General features: G+C 42.3%; 1 protein-coding gene across 1 annotated transcript in view; it reads right to left on the reverse strand.

Annotated features, from left to right (window-relative positions):
- The window catches only part of PPM1E (protein phosphatase, Mg2+/Mn2+ dependent 1E), an 88,357-nt gene extending 86,340 nt beyond the window's left edge, over window positions 1–2,017 (reverse strand). The window contains exon 1 of the mRNA XM_083715104.1: window positions 1,226–2,017. Within this exon, the coding sequence (XP_083571230.1) occupies window positions 1,226–1,776 (551 nt within the window). The 5' untranslated portion in view covers window positions 1,777–2,017. The remainder of the gene's footprint in view (window positions 1–1,225) is intronic.
- Between the last annotated feature and the right edge of the window lie 20,423 nt (window positions 2,018–22,440).

The raw sequence follows: 22,440 nt of genomic DNA on the forward strand, positions 1-22,440 counted from the left end.
TGAAGGAGATTCTACCACCTCCAGAGGGAGACTTTTCCACTGTCGGACCTCTCATGGAGGAAGCGCATGAAGAAAGCCTCAGGTGATGATCACAGGATTTGAGTCTGTTCATATGGAGTTTATATACACAATAAGAATAGTAACAACAATTTCTCCAAGGATGGTTATATTTTCATGTTAGTTTTTTGTAATGGATATAGTAATATTTTTCCTAGGAGGGTTTTTTTTGCAGTGGGTCCCAACCTAAAACTATAATAACAAACACGTGAGTGGCAACACTGATAATGCTAACAATTATGGTAGTGGTAATAATGATAATGATAATAAGTTCAGGGGCTTTAATGATTCCATTTGGTTACAATTTATTATGCCAATACACCTTGCCTGGCAATAAACACTATAGGATTTCTTTTATCTGTTTAACCCATCTGTTCAAATTGCATTATTCTGAACTCAGTGTCTGATTTCTTTTTTTGGTGGGGGCGGGGTGGGGGGAAGAGAAAATTGTACATAACCATCACAGGTAAAATTGTTACTATACTTATTACAACATGCACACACACCACTATCCTAGGAATTGTTAATATTAATAGCAATTATCACCAATGATTATGATATTAATTATAGGGTGGTTACTTTTTTGGGAGTGGTAATAGATGGACTAACAACAATTTCCCCAAGAATAGTTATGCTTTTTTTGGGGGGGGGGGTATATAATATGTACAGCGACAGCAATTTCTTCTAGGATGGTTATGTTTCTTGGGCAGCTGGTAAAAACTACAGCAACAATTTCCCCTTAGGATGGTTCTGCTTCTCTTTCGGGGTTGGGGGGGGGGGCGTTTATAGGTACAGTAACAACAGTTTCCCCTAGAATGGTTATGCTTTTCAGGGGGCAAGGAGTATCAATAGGTATAGAAACATCTATTTATGCTAGAATTTCTGCTATTTCTACATCTATTTCTGCTGGAATCTGTTATGCTTTTTTGGGGGGGGGTGTTGAGGAGGTTATAGGGTCCAGCGACAGCAGTTTCTCCTATGAAGGTTATGCATTTCGGCGGGTTGTGAATAGGTATGGAAACATCTCTTTCTCCTAGCACGGCTCTGCTTTTCGGAGGTTGCAGGGGGGCGATATGCACGGCAGCCACCGTTCCCCCCAGGATGCTGGTTCTGCTGGGGGGCTGACCTCTCTCTCTCCCCCCCGCCACTCCCTTCCCTTCCTACTCACTACTTGTAGAGCTGCTGCAGGCAGAGGTCCAGGCACTCGCCCTCCACCTCCTCCTCGGTGATGTGCTCCGAGAGCGGCCGGGGCAGCGAGGGCAGCGGCGGCGGCGGCGGGCTGGCCGGGCGGGCGGGAGGCTGCGGCTGCGAAGCGGGCACTGCCGCCGGGGCCACAGCCGGGGGCAGCTCCTCCTCGGGCTGCGCTTCCCCGACGCGGCTGTCTCCGTCGCCGCCGGCTCCCTCCTCCTCGTCGTCGCCGGCGGCAGCAGCAGCAGCATCGTCGCCTTCGTCCAGCGCCTCGTCGTCGGCTTCTTCTTCGCCTCCTCCCTCTTCCTCAGGCGGCGGCTCGCCGTCCCCTCCTCCTTCGCCACCTTCTTCTTCGTCTCCCCTCACGGCTTCTTCTTCGACCTCAGCTTCCCGCGCCGCGTCGCCTTCTGCCCCGCCGCCGGAGGGGGGCGACGGCTCGGCGCCGAAGAGTCCGCGGAACTCGCCCAGGAAAAGCTCCAGGAAGCGGCGGTAGGTCCGCTCCTCAACGCTCCACGCGCCGCCCGCGGCCATCGCCTCGCATGCCCGGCGGCAGCGGCGGAGGAACAGAAGCGAAAGAGGAGGAGGAGGAGCAGGAGAAAAAGAGCGGCGGCGGCGGCGGCGGCGACAGCTTCCCTCAACACCGGCCTTCCCGCCCCTTCTCGCCTCCCTCGCTCGCTCGCGCGCGCGCAGGCTCGCTTCCTTTCGCTGTCTCTCGCGCTCCCTTCAGTCCGTTAGAGCTCGCGCGCTCCCGCCTTCCCTCGCTCCCTCGCGCTTCCCCTCCCACCTCGTGTGCGCGCTCACGGACACACAAGGCAGAAGGAAGCGCGCGCGGAGGAAAGAATAATAATAATAAATTTTTTTGGCGGGGTTTACCAAGGCGCGCCGCCGCCGCTGCCGTTATTAGCCGTTATTAGCCGTCGCCTCTTGAGGGTTTTTTTAAATGCCGGCGCGTGTTTGTCTGTGTGTGCGCGCGCGCGCACGCGCGAAGGGCGCCCTGAGGGAGACTCGAGCAACTTTCTTTTCGACGCCTGAAACCCACCATATCCCAGCAGGCTGAAGGCAAGGCAAGCCACGGTTGGGTTTTTTAATGTTTGTGTGTGTGTGTGCATATATATATATATTTCGCAAGATTTATACGCCGCTTGATTGTAATGAAACCTCGAAGAAGAAAAGGAAAATAAAATTATCAGTTACGTGCCTTTGTCAGGAAAAGCCGCCAATTATCCGTTGAAAGCAGCTATTTAGAACATTCAGAAAAAATAATAATGATTAAAAGCAAGGATAAGCAAAAGAGCAGATGAAAGCACATGCCGAAGTTCTGCGTGTCTGGATAGGCTTGCCTGCAGAAAAATGATTTTAGCGAGTGCCAAAAACAGCACAGCAAAGGCACCTGCTTTGCTCTTTGATATTTTCCTCTTATTTTAATCTTGCAAGATTTATATACTGTTTAATTTGTCATAAAATCAAGCAGTTTGCAAGGAGTGTTGAATTTACTGCATAAAAAAGTTAAAAACAAGTGGTTGAAATGTCTTAAAAGATTATTATAATTAAGAGTGAGAGGACAGAATTGCCACACACACAAAGAACAAGGATATAGTTGTGAGTTCCTCACTTGCATTTTTATAAATGATTTATTGTGTCAACGCGAATAGAAGTTATTAATATTGCAGTTGTTGTATAAGGGATTATTATCATGACTGGAATGTAATTGAAACATATAAGATTTTGGAACGCAGAAATAAAGAAAACCATCAAATCTAGCATGCGGGGTGGGGAGTACTTTAACTAAATTATATAATTCAGAATTTGAATGATTGGTATTAATAATTGTATTATAAATTAGTATTGCTACAATGAGGCTATTATTGGACTGTAATTGAAAACTAATAAACTTTTATTACAAAAAAAATTAAGAGTGAAAGATTAAAAACATGGCAATATCTCGATAAACATGGCAATGCTTATATATTGTTTGTGTATCTATTATACTAAACTTTAAAAACTCACAATGTTTATTAAAAGGCTTTTCTAGACCACTTTTTGAGGGTGTGGGTGTGTGATGGTGTATTTATCATTAAACAGGGTAAGCAAAAAAATTCTTTAAATAAATTATTCAAATGATAAATGAATACCGTACAGTTGTGCCTCTGACTACCACCTTCAACCTGTTGAGGTGTTTATGTTCCTTGGGCGGCTTTTTCCAAAGGAAATGTATTTGCTTTGCATGCAGAATGTCTCAGGTTCAATCCCCAGCATCTCTAGGCAGGTCTGCAGATGTCTCCTGCCTGAAACCCTGGAGAAAGTCTTGAAATACAAATTTCAAGATTAAAACAGGTGGCTAACCTGTGGCCTTCCAGTTGGCCGAGGGAGCCGGCGCACAGCTTCCGGGTCATGTGGCCAGCATGACTAAGCCGCTTCTGGCGAACCAGAGCAGCACACAGAAACGCCGTTTACCTTCCCACCGGAGCGGTACCTATTATCTACTTGCACTTTGACGTGCTTTCGAACTGCCAGGTTGGCAGGAGCTGGGGCTGAGCAACGGGAGCTCACCCCGTCGCGGGGATTCGAACCGCCGACCTTCTGATCAGCAAGTCCTAGGCTCTGTGGTTTCTATAAATCCTTTTATTCTTGCCTGTTAGCTATGTTGGCTGGGCCTGATGAGAGCTGGAGCTGGAGAGTTTGGAGCATCCATTCCCCATCCCTGATTAAAAATAACAATGGGTTGTAGCTGACTAATCTGCCTGTAAAAGCCACATATTCCATGGCAATGAATGCCATTTTGTGTAGCCGCAGGCACAAGTCATATTATGCCTTTTATTTACATTATCTTCCACTCCCAAAATTTGGGTGTTCTACTTCCAACCAAATTGTTAGTTGTTTTAGCAACATATTCAGGTTCTTGGTTTTCATCCTGTTTTTCTCCCTTCTGGTGTTGTTTCCAAGCAAGCTATATAATGGTGTAGAGCTTCGCCAATACAATTACGCTAATGCCATTAGATGAAATATTGCATCTTCCCGCAAGCTAGCTCGTTCCTTTTCCTTGCCTTTCCATTTCATGACAAATAGCAAAGGGAAAGGGCGAAAAACCCAAACCCAACTGCATTTTATCTCTGCTTTTCCTGCCACTGAAGAACTCCCCAGAGACACAATCCAGAGTCCACATTAAGAGTTTATGAAAATATATCAGAGTCAAACCCTCATTCTTTTTCAGTAGTTCCCTTTCTTTTTCATTGAGTTGAAAGTGCAAGAGTAGAACAAAGCAAGGAGTTTTGGGGAATAATTAAAAAAAATATATTGGCGGGAAACCAGTAAGAATGGAAGAGGAACAGAGAGTTTAGAAATACAGATTTCCCTGCCCAATTTTAAGCCCCCAGAGCAGAGATGGGGAAACTCTGGTCCTTCAGATGTTACTGGACTCATCAGGGCCTGCCAGCCAGGCTAATGATAAGGGATGAGGGGAGTCGGAGTCCAACAACATCTGGAGGGCCACAGATTCCCCAGTCCTGTTTGGAGGGACACACCTGTCTGGATGGGATAATGGAGAAGGTGGGGGTTAGCCAAGAACAATTGGTTATCCCAGGACTTTCCTGAAGAAAGCCGTAAGGAACAATAGACTATATTGTGCCGCCTTTGTTCTCTCTTCCTCTTAACTGTTCCAGTCCAGACTCCTCTCTGAATAGAATAGAATATGAACATAAGAATAGCCTGCTGGACCAAGCCATCTTGTCCAGCATCCCACCAGATGCCCAAGTGGGAAAACCATGAACCGGACCCAAGCACAAGAGCACCCTCCCTTCCTGTAGCTTCCAGCAGCTGATATTCATGACTGCCTCCATTTGTGGAGGTAGAGCATAGCCACGGATAGGCTTATCCTTCAGGAATTTGCCCAATCTTCTTTTAAAGCCATCTAAGTTGGTGGCCATCGCTGTCTCTCATGGGAGAACATCCCATCATTTTAAGTGTGTGCTGTGTGAAGTAGTATTTCCTTTTATCAGTCCCAAATCTTCCAACGTTCAGCTTCAGTGGATGTCCATGAGTTCTATTATGGACAAAAGAAATATCCTTTCTCCATGCTATGCATGATTTTATAAACTTCTGTCATGTCACCTCTTGCTCGCATGAGTCAGAAGTGTATATATTTCCAGGAATCTCTACATGAATGTTTTTGCCTAGCTGGTGGCTGTGATATGTCCACCCTCCAGATGCTGCTGGATTCCACCTTCTATGATCCCTGAGCATTGGCCACACCTGCTAAGGCTAATAAAACCCCAACATCTGCACAGCCACAGGATGCTCCAGCTGTGTTCAGCACTAGCACAATGTTAAGAAACAATGACCACACCCCCAGCCTTCTAGAAATAACGATCATACTTATCATACTTAAAAGATGCAATTTATATAGAGTATTTTCTGTGTTTAAAGCACTTCACATATATTAGCAATCTGTACAATATCCCTGTGAGGTAGGTCAGAGTCCTTATTATCATCCTCATATTGTGGAAGGGGCTTGAGAAAAGTAGGGCTAACACCTTACTGAAACCATCTATTGAGTTCATGGCTGAGATGATGTTCAAATAGTGACTGGTTCATAATCTTGGGGACTACATTTGATAAAACTGTACACGTACAGCCTCAAATATATAGATGTATTGATCCCAAAGTGCTCTCTTTAAAGTTTTATTGTACTTCTGTTTAAAGCTGCTAGTCTTCATGAAGGAAGATACAAAAATTATGAGGGAATAGACAATTTAGTAAAGTAAAAGGACGTCATGTTTACCATACTGGAGCTAGGATATCCTGACCTCTACCCTCACCTTGTGATTTTTAAACAGTTCTTGTTAGCCGTCCCAGACTTAGCTATTAAACAGGGACGGACTTGTCAGACTTCCCAATGTCAAAGCGGCTTCTTGATAGATTAATGGCACACCAGGCATGAAGCTAAACATATGCAGCTCACACAGAGAAACAGCCGTTGGAGCTTGAAGGAATTATCACCCTGGTTAAGGACAATAGGTAATACGATTTATACCATTTATGGAGACTTGTAAAATGTTTTACATCTCAGTTCATGATAAGCTCCACAGGACACCCAATAACCCCACAAGATGCACAAAAGCAATAATTGCTTTCCCCACCCCCAAATCCAAGACAATTGGAATCACCCAAATGAAATGCGGAAATACAACATGTCCACAGGCTGCAGTCCGCCTCCCTTGCTCTCCCCCTCTCTCTATTTCATGGCAAATTACATATAAATGAAACAAATTTAGCCGTGGACACCGCCCAGTGTACTCCCATATGCCAGCCATGGTGCCGTCCCTTTCTCTTGATCAAATTGTGATGCCCAGGAGCAGGACTTCTTGGCTACAGAGCCCTTGTAATTTGGTTGGGAGGGGGGTTGTGTCTTGCATTTCAAGCCCAATGTTGTATATCTAGTATTTGGCAAAATCTCTTTTTTGAGAGGGAAGGTGCAAAAACCCTCTTGATTAACCTGCTGTGTGTAACATATGGTAACTGTGGCTGGTGTAGTTGAGTTAGACAACCGAGAAATCTGAATTTGATTCAGTCTGACATTGCGATGCTGCATGGAATTAGCAATTGGGATCACAGAGCATAACTAGGTGTTACCTGGGTCTATAATGGGGGTAAAGTAGACATACTGAGTGGCAAAGGTGTAGTGAGGTATATTCATGACATTTTACTCTAGAATTAATGGAGATTTGCGTACATGTCTTTTTCTATGTAGCCCACAAATGATCTGCAACTACTGCATTTTTTGCCTCCAAAATACAACCCTCTGCAAAGAGTTTCACCACCATTCAAGGTGCTCATAAACCAGTATATGCATATTTCATTAATGCACTTGGAGATGTATGGGAATGTCTTCAATTAAACAAATAAAAAAGTATCCTGCAGTTTCCAGTGACAAGCATAAACCAGTATAGCAACCACTAGCAACCTTTGTCAATTCCCATCATCCCTAGTCAGCATAGGAGTTGTAGTCAACAGCACCTAGTGCCCACACCAAGTTGGTGAAGGCTGCAGTTTAACACTTAATGCTATCTCATAAATCTGGCATAAATTGAGTAAGACAAGGAAGGCAAAATACATAGTTATAAACATTACTGAAAGAGACTAGGACAATAAGTTTCCAAAATGCTCAAAATCTGTAACAGGTTCACCAAATATGGAAGCAGTCTGCTACATTGTTGGCACAGTACCAGCAGCTACTATTTCAAACTGTACAGATTTTGTTTAATTTCAGAGGCATCAAATGTTGTTGCATTACCATTTTTATACAATTCTCTTCCAATAATGAGCTCACAGTGCTAACAATTTCCAGATCCAAAAAGTAAAAGACAAACTTTCTTGGGGAAAGGGGATCCCATTATATGTACTTTCCCTGTTTTGGTTGATGATATTTTATAGATGGAGTATTAATAATAGAAATAATAAAGGCACATTTTATACCTTTATTAAGGTAGGGGGAAAATATTTGTGCTTGGACTCATAATCAGGTTTGCAAAATCTGTTGGATTTCTGGTAAATTAATGTTTTCCAACTCGAATAGACAGGAGATTCCTTTTCTGAAGATACTGAAATAAACGATATTGAAATTGTGGTAGTCATTGGCATAACTCTTAGTAAGAGAGAATATAGTGGTCTTTCATGATAGAAAATTAAGGCTATATCATGGTATATTTTAAGTTTCCCCCAGAAATCAAAATATCCAGCTTATTCATGGAGTCTGGATCTTGACTCTCTGTGGACAGGAGCTCTGTGGAATGTTCTATGTAAAAGACTAAAGGTTGGGGGAAGGAGTGTAGCTTAGTGGTAGAGCAGCTGCTTTGAATGTAGAAGGTCCCACATTCAATCCCTGGCAACTCCAGATAGAACTGGATGACACTCCTTCTCAAAACCCTGGAGAGCTGCTGCCGGTCAGTGTAGACATTACTGAACTTGATGGACCAGTGGTCTTACTTGGTATAAGACTGATTTCCATGTTGATCTCCAAGAACTGGAGAAAGTGGGTATATAAAAGTCGCTAAAATGAAGTGGTATTTTAAAGTTGTTTTCAAGGTCACCATGACCTTGTTTTTAAAACTTTTCTTTTGTTTTTTCAGCATTAAAATGCCTTTTCCAACATGCAAGCACCTTTTATAAGCAAATTATGCATCGCTTTCTTCCCTCAACAGCACATGAAAAGTGTGTTAGTAAAACCTGACTTTGCCATACAATGGTTTGCCAACTATTACAATTCACTGTCATCACCATTCTTTATAAGTCACTCTCTCAACCTAGCCTACCTTACAGGGCCATTGTGGGGAGAAAATGGTGTACACCACCTTGAGTTCTTTTGGTTAAAGGTAGGATACAAATGTAATAATAACAACAATAAATTGCAGTGTGGTAATATGTATGTGGCATATTTTGCCAACTTATTTTTCAAGTAATATTTTCTGATTTCATTTAAGATGTAACACACAATCAAGTCACCAGCATTTTCCATTTCAGTTGTAGGTTGCTGATATTAAGTCACGATCAGTTTCCAAATGTGGCATACTGCACTTTTAGCCAGTACTGTAAACCTGAAATCAAATCGTTCAGAACCATGGACAACGGTCTGAACCGGAATGGATTTTCATGTTCCATCTAATAAGAATACCCTTTTGCAAATTTATCACGCACTGACAAATTTCTAATTGCATTTAAGCATAACAAATACTAAATAAGAAAATTGGGCTCTGGGCAAATACAGTATTTAGGATGACCAGTTCTGTATGTATGAATTATTACCACCAAAAGCCTATATTGACATTCAAATCCAGAAGTTCTGGGTTGGAGTCAAAATCAATAGTTTTGCCATGTACTGCAACAGACCCAGGAATCCGTCCCAGGTTACAAAAACTGCATTATCCTAAAGGTGTCTCATAAATTCTCTGTATATTGAAGTGCTTTAATATGCTTGAGTGGTGTATTGAGACATTCATTACGGAATGGCAAATGGAAATAAATTTGCAATCTGATCTACCATCCATTTAATCTGAAATGCTTGGATTCATGGGAGCTGTGTGCCATTTGAGGCAAACAAGGACTACACCAAACATAGCTAGGGTCTTGCTGGGGAGTGATCCACAGACATCTGGTTGACCACTGTGAGAACATTACTCTGGACTGAATGGGCTATTGCCTGGTCCAGCAGACTCGTTTTATGTACTTACCCAACATCAGCCACAGTACATCCATTGGAATTAATGGGTTGTTTCCAACTATTTTACCCAGAGTAGACCCACTGAAATGAAAAGGCCCAACTTGGTAAAGGTTTATTTCAAAAGTCTGCTCTGAGTAGGGCTAGCATTGAATACAACCAAATGGACCAATGTTAAACATACCTATTAATTTCAATGGGTCTGAACAACATTAGACTGAACATAGAACTGTTCAACATGAGGATGAACAACATTGGACTGAAACTTGATCCTTCTGGAAGATTGCCAGAGTTAAAAAAGAAAAGATTTGAAGTTCGTTTGACAAAGGTTTTCTATTTTCAGAGACTGACGCTTTCGGATCCAGACAGCACAAGCGTATTCAAAGGAGTGTCAGTGTGCTTTTTTATATCCAAACATATGTTGCACTTCATTCCATCAAGAGATGCTGAAACCTTTTGAACCATGTCTTGCAAAGTAAGGCTAGGAACCCAACACCAGACAAACAAACAAAGCTCATACCGATGAGTTTTTCACTCCCTCGTCAAAACTATATATACAATAGTCTTTTTAAGTGAGGTAAACTAAATGTATGCTGCTCAATACAGCATTGTGTTTTATTTCCAATGAGCTCTCAAGGTGAAGAACGTGGCAGCTTAAAGACTCTTCAAGTTACAATGATGGAAGGTTTAGTGAGCCTGGGTTCACTACATATTGTGCCTGTCATGTACGAATGCAGAACAGAGTGTGGAACAAAATTAAAACAAATGAGGTTGGCTACTAGAGTGGGCCTTTCCAGTGTTGGCACCCCCAGAAAGGTCTACCTAGTGCCTACACAATGACCTTTTTAGGTTTCAGGTGAAGGCATTTTCAGTCACAAATATTTTGTTGCTGCTTTTTATTTTTGTTTTGCTGGATCTGTTGCTGGTTTTATTCTGTGTTAGATTTTAGTTTCCTATTGTAGTTTATGTTTTTAATCTTTACCTGTGAACCACCCAGATGGCTTTTGTCATTCGGAGTATATAAATATTGGAAATAAATAAATCAATAAACTAAGCAGGTGCTTTACAACTGAGTTACTGCTCCTTCTCCAAGAGACATTACTTTCCCCTCATATGCTGGGGCAAACAAATTGTGTGTGTTTCTCTCTGTCTAACCTGTTATTGCCTTGTTAAAAATCCCAGTAATGCATGCAGGGCTGTCCCACCCAAGGCAAGGTAAGGTAACCACCTTGAGCAGCTGGATCTCAGGGGCAACAGATCTGGCCTTCAAGGAATGAATTGTACGCTGCCATAATGGAGGCTGGATCTGCTGCCTTCTGGGCAGCCTTCTCAATGCCGCCTCTACAGCATCCTCTCGGTGAATAGGGGGCACTGCTGCTCTCCTCCCACCTCTAGGGAGGAAATGACAGAGGCTGCCCTCTGAGGTCTGCCTGTGCCTGGCATGATTCAGAGCAGATCCTGTTCTCCCACCTTTGTGGCAACCTTTGATTCCCACTTTTGGGTGGGAGCTGACTGAGTGACTGTGTGGGCTGATCTCCACTACCTCTTAAACCTCACCTACCTTGCAGGGGTTTTGTGAGGATAAACTGGGGGCAGGCGGTAGAACCATAAATGAGCTCCTTGGAGGAAAGGCAGGATATAAACAAAACAAAAAACCTGTGAGATTTATTACCCTGAAATATTGTAAACATACAGGGAAGAGGTCCTTTAAATGTTTTTGTGGGGAGGGGGGATTTTTGTACTGTTCCATTCTTATTTTGTTGTTGTCATCTGTCTGTCTCGGGAGATAATGGAGGAATGCACCTTTGGGGGAGAAGTCAAGCTGTTGCAAGGTTAAAGACTCTGGTGTGGCTATAGACACCGATACAGTAGAGGCATGTTTTGTTTCAGTTGGGGCAAATGAAGGCATCCAGTTGTGCTGCTGCAGATGCACCATGGAGGTTCTTCTCTGCACTCTTCCCAGCTGTCATTTATTATGCACTTTGTGGCTTTATTCTGTATTTTATGCTGTGATCCATCCTGAGATCTTTGGATGAAGGGCGGTATTCAAATTTAATAAACAATAAATAACAACAGTAATAAAAGAGGTGGGAACCTCAGCCCTGGGGGCCAAATCTGGCCCCTGGAATTCTCCCCAAGCCACACATCCCCACTGGGGAATCCACGTGTGTGTGAAATTTCTGTAAAGAAGGCCTAGCATACAGCTGCTGGCTCTACCACACATCTCTCAGCGCTGGGTTTACTGATGTCTTACATGATGTATAAACTTAGCGCTGGCCCTCTGCCCATTTACACAGCTCAGAATAATGGCAGTTGATTTATTTTGTCTTACGGAGTCCTGCTGCCTTAGGAAAAACGTTGGCCTCAGACAAACCTTCATAGCCCCATAAAAAATAAATTGCAAATATAATTACCATACACCAGGGCAGAATAATACTAGTTAATTAGTCCTTCTATGCAATTACACTTCCAAACGCAGGTGGACACAACCTCTATTGACAGTGTATGTGAGCACTCCAGAGTGGATTTCTATTCTAGGGCACACTCATTATTTCCTTTCATTTACTGCGGTAAATGTTCCAGAAGTAGATTTACAGTAAGCCTTTCAAGCCAATGCCAATGCCAGCATATATCAGCAAATCAAAACCACTTAAAAACTGGAGCCCACTGCTAATTCAAAGTCTGCATTATAAAAACCATTACATCATTTAATTCATTTCTAAGATTGATAGGTCCTGTCTTTCAATCAAATGATCTCCAAGGTGGCTTGCAACAGGGTAAACCATAGAGAGGACTCAAATCTAACAACACTGAACAGAAAATGGCACCTAGCTTCACTCCACCTCCAAAGGGATAACCTCAAAGTGATGCTACCACTTTGGTGGAAAGCCCAGCAAGAAATGGCTCCTGCAACCAGAAACTGTGGCAGCAGAATTGGGTGGTAATGAGTCACGAGAATCCTCACTGTGGTAGAATGGGCTGTATTATTTCAGATGACAGGTGAGGAGGGCAAGGAGGAAATCAGTGTTAATGTTTCCTGAGGAAGGGGGAAGGAATCTCCCTGCAAGTAGAAATCCAGCATGGTAAGTAGTAGGTTGGGATAGACAAATCTTTTACCCAATAAGGTTAATGTCCAGGGATGGCATATTTTGGGGGAAAAAAGATATCACTTGCAGCGTATCTGATTCCACCAGCACAGAGTTTTTTGCTTTAAAAAAAACACAATTATGGTAGGTTTATTCTGCTTCAGAGCCGATTGCTACAAAGGGTCCTGATTGGTGTGTTGGGAGTTTTTATTTACGTATTCTTCAAAACAGAAAATGCTGGTAACAATATGGAATTAAGTGCCTCATTTTCTCTTTCTAGAACAGAGAATTAAGCATTTTCCAAAAACCTTAGCACAAGTTACAACTACAGGGTAATGCTACTGCTAAGCTCTGTGGTAGGGACTTGAGGCTTGTGGGGTAGCGATTATTACCTCCTCCAGCTCCTAAGCAACGAGCTTTGCTGTAGTATCAAATTAAATAATACTAATAATCAGCGGGATCTTTGGGATTCGTGCATTTAGATACAATTGGCATTTCGAGGATCAATCCCCAAACAAGCTGACATTTCCTTTTTGAGTCAACGTGACAAAATTGGACAGCTAAACGTCTTATTTTGCACAATTACAGGCGTCTCTCATTTCGGTATCGTGCTGCTTTACCCCCGCGTTAACATGCAAAGCTAAATCTAACTCCAACAGCCACAAACGAAGAGGGGTGTGTCTGTGTAAGAAAAACAATTGCACCTGGCTGTACATGTAAACCTACTGTTAAGAGGCAGATTCTGTTCTGGCTTGAACTGGAATGCTCACTACAGTACCTTGCAGATGCTCCCAAGCAAAGGTCATGATGAGGCACAGGTGAAAGGGCAAAGGGCAAGATCTTGCTAAAGAATAAGCCAATGTCACTCCTAGGAATAGGAGTGCGCAGTTGGAAGGGAAACAGAAAACCATATTATGGATTGTATTATTTGTTAACTGCCTAACACAGGGCAGGCTCTAGGCAACCTTTAGGCAATATTTAAAAACTCTTACACTGATGTGAAGATGATGTTAGAGTCTGTGCTAGGTTGGCCTCCCAGGGGAGAGTATTATAGTGGGGGCGGGGTGATGGTGTTGACAGAATAATAGCCACATCAGTTCAAGGCAAGATCTGACCCTGCAGCTTCTCTTTTCAGGAAGAATTTGAATGCAATGTCTTCTACCCAAGACTCTTTTGCAGGGCTGAAAGCATAAGGCTTTAACATGCATTCTGCATGCTTTAAGCTTTGAGAAAGCACCCAGTACCAATTATTTTGCTTTGAATTTTCTGCTGGATTCTGTGGATATACATTTTATATATACCGTATGTAAAAAGGTATAATTATTAGGTGGTAGCCTCAGCACTGCCCACCAGCTAGTGACATCTCTTTTTCTTTAAGAATAGCGTAAAACATACCGTATATGAGACAGCTCTTTAAAAAAAATTATCCACCATGGAAGATAAGAGGCTTAGAACCATAACCATGACATGTATCAAAATAACTGAGTGAACAGAGAAAGATTTTCCCTCTCATAGCCAGGCAGAGTAAGCACCAATCAATGCTTCAATCAGTAGCAATCAGCGGCTCTTTTTAAGAAAGGCGTCACAACATCCCTCAATTACTATCCCGTTTTCCATGTGGCTAAGCAGGCGTAGCCAGTATATCAAACACCCCTCTCAGCTGGCACTGCCAAGACGTAAGCAGCTATTATTATTCCCAAACAAAGCGTTTGCTTGTTGACATCACCCACTGTAGGATCCTTTTGTCTTGCGCATGTCTCCTGCGCCAAAAATGGTTCATGTCTGAGTCACAACTTGGTCTCCTCTCCCTCCCTCTTCTGTCGGCTCCTTTAGTTTCAGCACTGGCAGGGAAGCTCTTCCTGACTCACCGACTCCGAAATTTGACAACATCTCATGTTCCCAAAATGGAACCCTGAATATTTCATTACCCTGATAAACCTCCAACGCTGTTGTGCCCTAGAAATACCATGTCTCTTTTTAAATCTACACATTACGTTTTAAAAGTGCCATGATTGATGCCAACTGCCATGCTTGACCGCAAAAAGTTATGTTTGAAGCTTAATTTTTTTTATCAGAATAAAGATGCAGTTTTCTTCTTCCTTTTCACCTGTTGTGGGTACTTCTGAGTGATCTGCTTATTGAGCTTTCTTCCTATTCGGCAAAGAAGAGCTTAGATGACATTGGCTATTCAATGACCATTCCTTCTGATTTGTTTGCAGGGAGGTTAGATGAAGCTGCATCAAAGCAAGCACCACTCCACATTTTCAGCATGCATTTCCCCACAGCTTTTCTTACTGGAAAAAGCCCAGTATTATGGGAAGCAGTTTGTTGTCCAAGGCCCCCCATTCAGGTGTATATATATATATATATATATATATATATATATATATATATATATATAAAATTTTTATTAAAGGTTTTCTTAATACAATAGAAAAAGCAAACAAAATAACATATAATTTTTTCAATATCCACATTTTCTTCACTTTTTTGGACTTCCTCACATCTCTCGTTCCTGCGTTCTAAGTTTTTCGAACTTTACCCAGCAATTTATCACCTTGTTTCAATTCTTATATTATAATTTCCGATATTGTGTCCCTAATTTTAGATAATTTTACCCAAACCTTAAAAGCTTAATTTTAGCATAATATTTATCCAAAATTTGTCTTTTCTTATATTTTCATTTATCTTCATATTCCTTTTAGCTATCTTAATGGTGCCATATTATTAATAATCTTACATCTTTCTTAACACTCATACAATTTACAATATTTTTGTAAATAGTCCTTAAATTTCTTCCAGTCCTCCTCCACAGCCTCTTCTCCCAGGTCTCGGATTCTGCCAGTCATTTCTGCTAACTCCATATAGTCTATCAGTTGCATCTGCCATTCTTCCAGTGTGGGCAAATCTTGGGTTTTCCAGTACTTGGCGAGAAGTATCCTTGCTGCTCTTGTTGCATACATAAAAAATGTCCGATCCTTCTTTAACACCCTCTGGCCGACGATGCCTAAAAGAAAGGCCTCTGGTTTCTTAGGGAAGGTATACTTAAATACGTTTTTCAACTCATTATATATCATTTCCCAGAAAGCCTTAACTCTAGGGCAGGTCCACCAGAGGTGAAAGAACGTTCCTTCAGTTTCTTTACATTTCCAACATTTATTATCAGACGAATGGTATATTTTTGCAAGCTTGACTGGGGTCATGTACCACCTATCATTTTCATAATATTTTCTTTCAAGGCATTACATGCCGTGAATTTCAACCCGGTGGTCCATAACCTTTCCCAGTCAGCAAACATGATATTGTACCCAATGTCTTGTGCCCATTTTATCATAGCCGATTTAACCGTTTCATCTTGTGTATTCCATTTTAGCAGCAAATTATACATTCTTGAAAGTACCTTAGTCTTAGGTTCTAACAATTCCGTTTCCAACTTTGATTTTTCCACCTGGAATCCTATCTTTTTATCCATCTTGAAAACCTCTTTGATCTGAGCGTAATGTAACCAATCTCACTTTATCTTTTAGTTTCTCCAAACTCTGCAACCTCCAATTATCTCCGTCTTTTTCTATTATTTCCCAATATTTCGGCCATTTGGCCTCCATATTGAGTCTTTTCCGGGCCTTAGCTTCCATTGGTGATAACCACCTTGGGGTCTTATTTTCCAATAAATCTTTATATTTTATCCAGACATTGAACACTGCTTTCCTGACAATATGGTTCTTGAAAGCCTTATTAATTTTAACCTTGTCATACCACAAATATGCATGCCATCCAAAAACATTGTTAAATCCTTCCAAATCTAAAACATCAGTGTTTTCAAGAAGCAGCCAATCTTTCAACCAGCAGAAAGCTGCTGATTCATAGTACAGCTTTAAGTCTGGCAGGGCAAAGCCCCCTCTTTCTTTAGCATCAGTTCGTATCTTGAACTTGATTCTGGGCTTTTTGCCCTGCCAGACAAATTTGGAGATATCTCTTTGCCACCTCCCAAAACACTCCATTTTATCCACAATCTGTAAAGTCTGGAACAAAAACAGCATCTTTGGCAATACATTCATCTTTATAACGCAATTCGTCCCGACAAGGAAAGTTTCAATCTTGACCAAACTTCTAAATCCCTTTTAATTTCAGACCAGCACTTTTCATAGTTATCCTTAAATAAACTCATGTTCTTCGCTGTTATGTTTACCCCTAGGTATCTTACTTTTTTAACCACATTTAACTGTCTCTTTCTGAAACCTTTCTGATTCTAAAGGTGTCAATTTTTTTTCCAAAACCTTGGTTTTCTGCTTGTTAAGTTTAAATCCCGCCACCCGACCAAACTCCTGAATCAATTGTAATACCCTTTTCGTACTAGACTCTGGCTCCTGTAGGGTCAAAACTAGGTCATCTGCAAATGCTTTAAGTTTATACTGTTTCGCTCCGACCTGAATTCCTTCCACCAACCGGTCTCCTCTAATCATATTCAAGAGCACCTCCAGGACCGAAATAAATAGCAAAGGGGAGATAGGGCAACCTTGTCGTGTTCCTTTTTCAATTTTGAACTCTTCCGTCACCACATTGTTCACTATCAATTTGGCCTTTTGTTCCGAATAAATTGCCTCTATCCCATTCTCAAACCCCCGTCCCACTCCCATCCCTTCCAAATTTTTCTTCATAAACTTCCATGAGATGTTATCAAAGGCCTTCTCCGCATCTATAAATATTAACACTGCTTTTGTATTGATATTTGTTTGCAAAAGTTCCAAAATGTCAATAATATTCCTTGTATTAGCAAACAAATGTCTACCTGGGAGAAAGCCTGCTTGGTCCTTGTGAATTACTTCATTTAACACTTTTTAAAAATCTGCTTGCTAAAATGTCTGCAAATATTTTGTAATCCACATTTAGGAGGGAGATGGGGCGGTAATTCTTAAGTTGTGTCTTTTCAGTTTCTAGTTTGGGTATCAATGTGATGAAAGCTTCTTTCCACGACTCCGGTGCCTTCTTCCCCTCCATAATTTCATTGCAAACCTCCATTAATGGATGTATCAAATAGTCTTTCAATGTCTTATAATATTTGGAGGTAAGCCCATCTGGCCCTGGAGATTTGCCCAGTTGCATGTTCTGAATGGCTTCTTCAATCTCTTGTTGTGTTATTTTATAGTTCAGGATTGTTCTATTTTCCTGAGACAGCCTTGGTAGACCATTCTTTATCAAAAATTGTTCTATCTCCACCTCGTTTTGCGGCCCTTGTGTATATAGTTTTTTAAAGTATCTCTGGAAACACTTTCTGATCTCCACTGGGTTCTGAATATTTCTTCCTTCAATCTCTAAATTTGTGACCGTGTTCAATTTTTGTCTCTTTTTCAGCTGCCATGCTAACAGCTTTCCACATTTATTTGCCGATTCGAAAGATCTTTGTTTCATTAGCTTAACTTTCCATTCCACTTCCTGATTTATCAATTTAGAATATTGTGCTTGGTAAAGTTTAATTTCTCTTAGAATCTCCTTTGACTTCGGTCTCGATCTTAACTTCTTCTCACATTCTTTAATTTTCTCCAGGATCTTATCTTTTTTCTCATTCTGTGCTCTTTTCTTTATAGTGTTCTGTTGTATCAGAAACCCCCTCATAACCGCTTTACTTGCGTCCCAGACGGTTCTTTTTTCCACCGTAGTGTTCAAATTTATCTCAAAGTAGTCCTTCAAAGCTTTTTGGGCCTTTTTGATAATCTCCTGATCTCTAAACAAATTGTCATTCATCTTCCATCTGAAGGAGCCGGTTGGAGTTAGTCTCATATCCATCTTTACGGCATTATGGTCGGAGCAGGTCTTTGGGCAGATTTCCACTTTTTTTGTCTTGGGTGCCAGACCTCTAGTTATCCATATTTGGTCGATTCTTGTCCATGTCAGTTGGGCTTCAGAAAAGAATGTTCCTTCTCTTCCCAGGGGGTTCTTTGTTCTCCAAATGTCAATCAAGTCCATATTGTCAGTCAGTTCAAAAAATGTTTTAGGTAGTCTGCCATCTTTTGTCACATTTTGGCTATGTGACTTATCCATGTTGGTCGATGCCACCCCATTCATGTCTCCCATCATGATGATGTTGTCATAGTTCAGATAGTCCAGCATTATCTCATGCAGCTTCTTGTAAAATTCCGATTTCCCCTCATTTGGCGCATAGATTCCTAATATCAAAAACTTTTCTCCTTGATTTTGTATCTCAATTGCCAAGATTCTTCCTTGCTCATCTTTAAATAAAAATTTTGGTGACAGGCTCTCTTTTGCATATATCACCACACCTCTTTTCTTGACTCGGTCCGAAGAGATAAATTCTTGGCCTAATCTTTTGTTTATTAACACTTTTCTGTGGAGCCTGGTCACATGTGTTTCTTGCAGGCAAATAATGTCCAATTGTTCTTTTTTCAATATGTGAAATATTTTTCTCCTTTTTTCCGGAGAGTTGGCGCCATTGATGTTCCAACTCAGAAGTTGCAGACATCCTGGACAAATCTGTTATTGCTCTAGTGGTGGTATCTTTTTCTCTTGGTCTTCAGACCCCGAAGGTGTAGGTGTAGGTGCAGGCGATGGTCCAGCCCCTAAAGGTCTTTCGATCCCTTTCTGAAGGTCCTCTCCGTAGGTACTCAAAAATTTTTCTTTATCCTCGGCTGTTTTAATTTTCACTTTCTTCCCTCTGAATGTAAAAGATAATCCTTGGGGAAATTCCCACCTAAAAACAATTGAGTTGCTCCTCAGCAATCTTACTAACTCAGTGTAGGTGGATCTAAGGTCCAGAAGCTGTTTTGGGATATCTTTGTAGATCTCTGCTCTTTTATCCAAAATTTCAAGTGACTTTCCGTAATGTAGGCCTAGTATTTTGTCCCTTTCCTCCTTGGATCTCAAAGTAATCAAACAATCTCTGGGCCTGTCTTTCCTTGTTAATTTTCCAAGTCTAAAAGCAGTCACAATTTTAAAGTCCTTTTCTTCCTCCAAAGGCCAAAACTTGGAAAATTCCTTTGTCAGAAACTCAATTAAGTTCCCTTGTTCAAGTTCAAGTTCTGGTATAGACCTCAATCTCAAGTTATTTTCCCGAGCCCGTAGTTCAATCATAGACAAATAGGCCTGTTGTTCTCCAACCTGCTTGTGCAATGGTCTTACCTCCTGCTTCAGTTCTTCAGTTTTTTGAATAGCTTCCTCTGCCAATTTCCGATTTTCTGTGGTGGCTTCAAATAATTTGCCAATTGATTGTGCATTCAAAGTAACTTGTTCAGTTAATTTATTAACACTGGCTGTATTTTGATCAATCTTTGCCGTTTGCTCATCCACTTTTTTGTCTAAAGCTTCCAATTTTTCAAATATTTTATCTAATACTGAAGCAGATCCTCCTGCTGCCATATCCTCTAATAAAGGTTGCTCAATTCCTTCTTCTACTTCCAAAACAGCAGGGACAGATGATCTACGCGGCTGTGAAGTTAAAGTCAGAGTTGTTTGTTTTGCTTTCGCTTTAGCCGCTCTTGTTGATCTCCCAGTGCCACTCGTTCCAGTTCTGTCTACTGGTCAAGGTCAGACTATGTTCCCATGGGAAACCACCAGCCCAGAGGGTAAACAACCAAATAGAAGGAAAGGAAAAAGAAAGCAAAGTCACATGCAGTTGTAAATCCAAAATCCTCTAGAGGGAGCCCAATTATGTTTTGAGGGAGGAAATCAAGTTATTAAAGTCAATTATTTAGAACTCCAAACTTTTCCAAGTTCCGATACTTCTAAAACAATGTCCATACAGCCTTTAGTTTCCAAAGAACCTTCAGTTTCCCTGTATTTAGCAGAGTTGGTCTCTAAAACATAACAATGTCTCAGCAAGTGCCAGATGAAATGATTCAATATAACAGTTCCAATAGCACTCAGCTTGTAACAGCACAAAGCAACAAGGTGTCAAAATTTGCAATCTTACAGTTCTGTTAAATAGGCAGTCCGACTGCCTGGGTTTCTCTGTAGATTTGTAAATCCAGCAGAAAAGGTAAAACACAGTTCGTATTAAGAAGTCAATCACTTAAAGAGTTAAGTCCTAGACACAGCTCCAATAGATGTAAAGATTGATTGCCTTTTAGCGCCTCTTCAAAGGCTCCAAACATCAAAGTCCTTTGCTTTGAATCTTAAGCAGAGACGAGAGACGGACTTCCTGGTTGCGTCTCCCGCTTTTAGCCGAATTAGCAGTAATTTAGCCTCCAAATCTTTCCTTCTTTTCTTACTCACGGGTTGTTGTTTTCAAATCAGATGTTCCCAGGAAAAGACGTCAGCGCTCACCGACAGCAGCTACGCAGCTTCACTCCACAGAAAGAGCGATCGACTCACAGCACCGCGCCAACCCTTCCACGTTCCGAGACCCCTTACGGGGTCTCTTCTAGTTTCAGTGGGCGCTTCTGGTGCCCGTCGAGTCCCACGGCCACAGGCTTTCGCTGCCTGTGGTTTTCCGACATGGGTCTCCGCTTCGCCGTAGCAGACGACCCGTTCCTGCGGAGCTCCCCCTTCACAATTAGAAGAGGGCAGCCATTGTCATTCGCGCCGCCTCCGGAAGTCCCGCCCCCCATCAGGTATAATGGGGCAGCCTGGAAGGGCTCAAATCTGCTCTGCAGGGCTGCAGGTTTTATACAGATGTATCATGTATTAAGAGCAGGTGCAGCACCACAGAGCAGAAATGCCTGCTTTCTCAAGCCAGATGTTGCATGTAAAGGTAAAGGTAAAGGTACCCCTGCCCGTACGGGCCAGTCTTGACAGACTCTGGGGTTGTGCGCCCATCTCACTCAAGAGGCCAGGGGCCAGCGCTGTCCGGAGACACTTCCGGGTCACGTGGCCAGCGCGACATCGCTGCTCTGGCGAGCCAGAGCCGCACACGGAAACGCCGTTTACCTTCCCGCTGGTAAGCGGTCCCTATTTATCTACTTGCACCCGGAGGTGCTTTCGAACTGCTAGGTTGGCAGGCGCTGGGACCGAGCAGCGGGAGCGCACCCCGCCGCAGGGATTCGAACCGCCGACCTTTTGATCGGCAAGTCCTAGGCGCTGAGGCTTTAACCCACAGCGCCACCTGTGTCCCGATGTTGCATGTAACACTGCTTTTAATATGTGAATGTGCACCCATCTATCTGAACACACTGCCAGTGTGTTTGTGGGTCAACGTCTGAGCTATGCCTCTTAAGTCACATCAGAATTTGACAAAGTAACCCAGGAAATTGCCTTATCTGTCAGTCAGAAGCTTCTGTCTAGCAATGATTGGCAGCAGCTCTCCAGGGTTTCAGATGGGGTCTCTCCCAGGTATAGGAACACAGGAAATAGCCTCATATGAAACCAGACCTTTGATCCATCTAGCTTTATTTTGTCTATGCTGATTGGCAGTGTCTCTCCAGAGTTTCAGCCAGCAGGGGGATAGATCTCTTCCAAACCTCCCTGGAGATACCAAGGATTCAACCGGACAGCTTTTTCATGCAAACCATGTACCCTGCTACTGAGCCATGACCATTTTAAAGAAAGAACATGTGCAGGGCAGAATGCACATACTGGAGCAATCTTAATTTCCAGCAATTCTTATGGAATAAACTTAAATAGGCATGGGGAAGCAAAGAAAACAGCTATAGCTCTGCTCTTTGCCCTTTCTCAAACTGTGGTCAATAGCCAAGGGGGCAGCTGGAAGTTGCTCAATGGCCCCAAGCAGTCATCTCAGGGATAGTTTTATGCCCTGGCTGCCATTCAATCCTATGGGAGAAAATGAGGCCAGGGGATGGGAAAGTGTTTACAGCCCAGGGGCCATCCAGGGGTCACATGCTGGTGGCTGGCAGAGAAGTGGGCAGAGAGCAATGTAAATTTCAGCCTTGCAGGCCAGTTTCTACACACATCCACACCTCTCTCTCTATCCTCCGTCCAGAGTGAGCATGA

The sequence above is a fragment of the Podarcis gaigeae genome, assembly GCF_964106915.1.
Source record: "Podarcis gaigeae genome assembly, chromosome: 15".
Classification (NCBI taxonomy): domain Eukaryota; kingdom Metazoa; phylum Chordata; class Lepidosauria; order Squamata; family Lacertidae; genus Podarcis; species Podarcis gaigeae.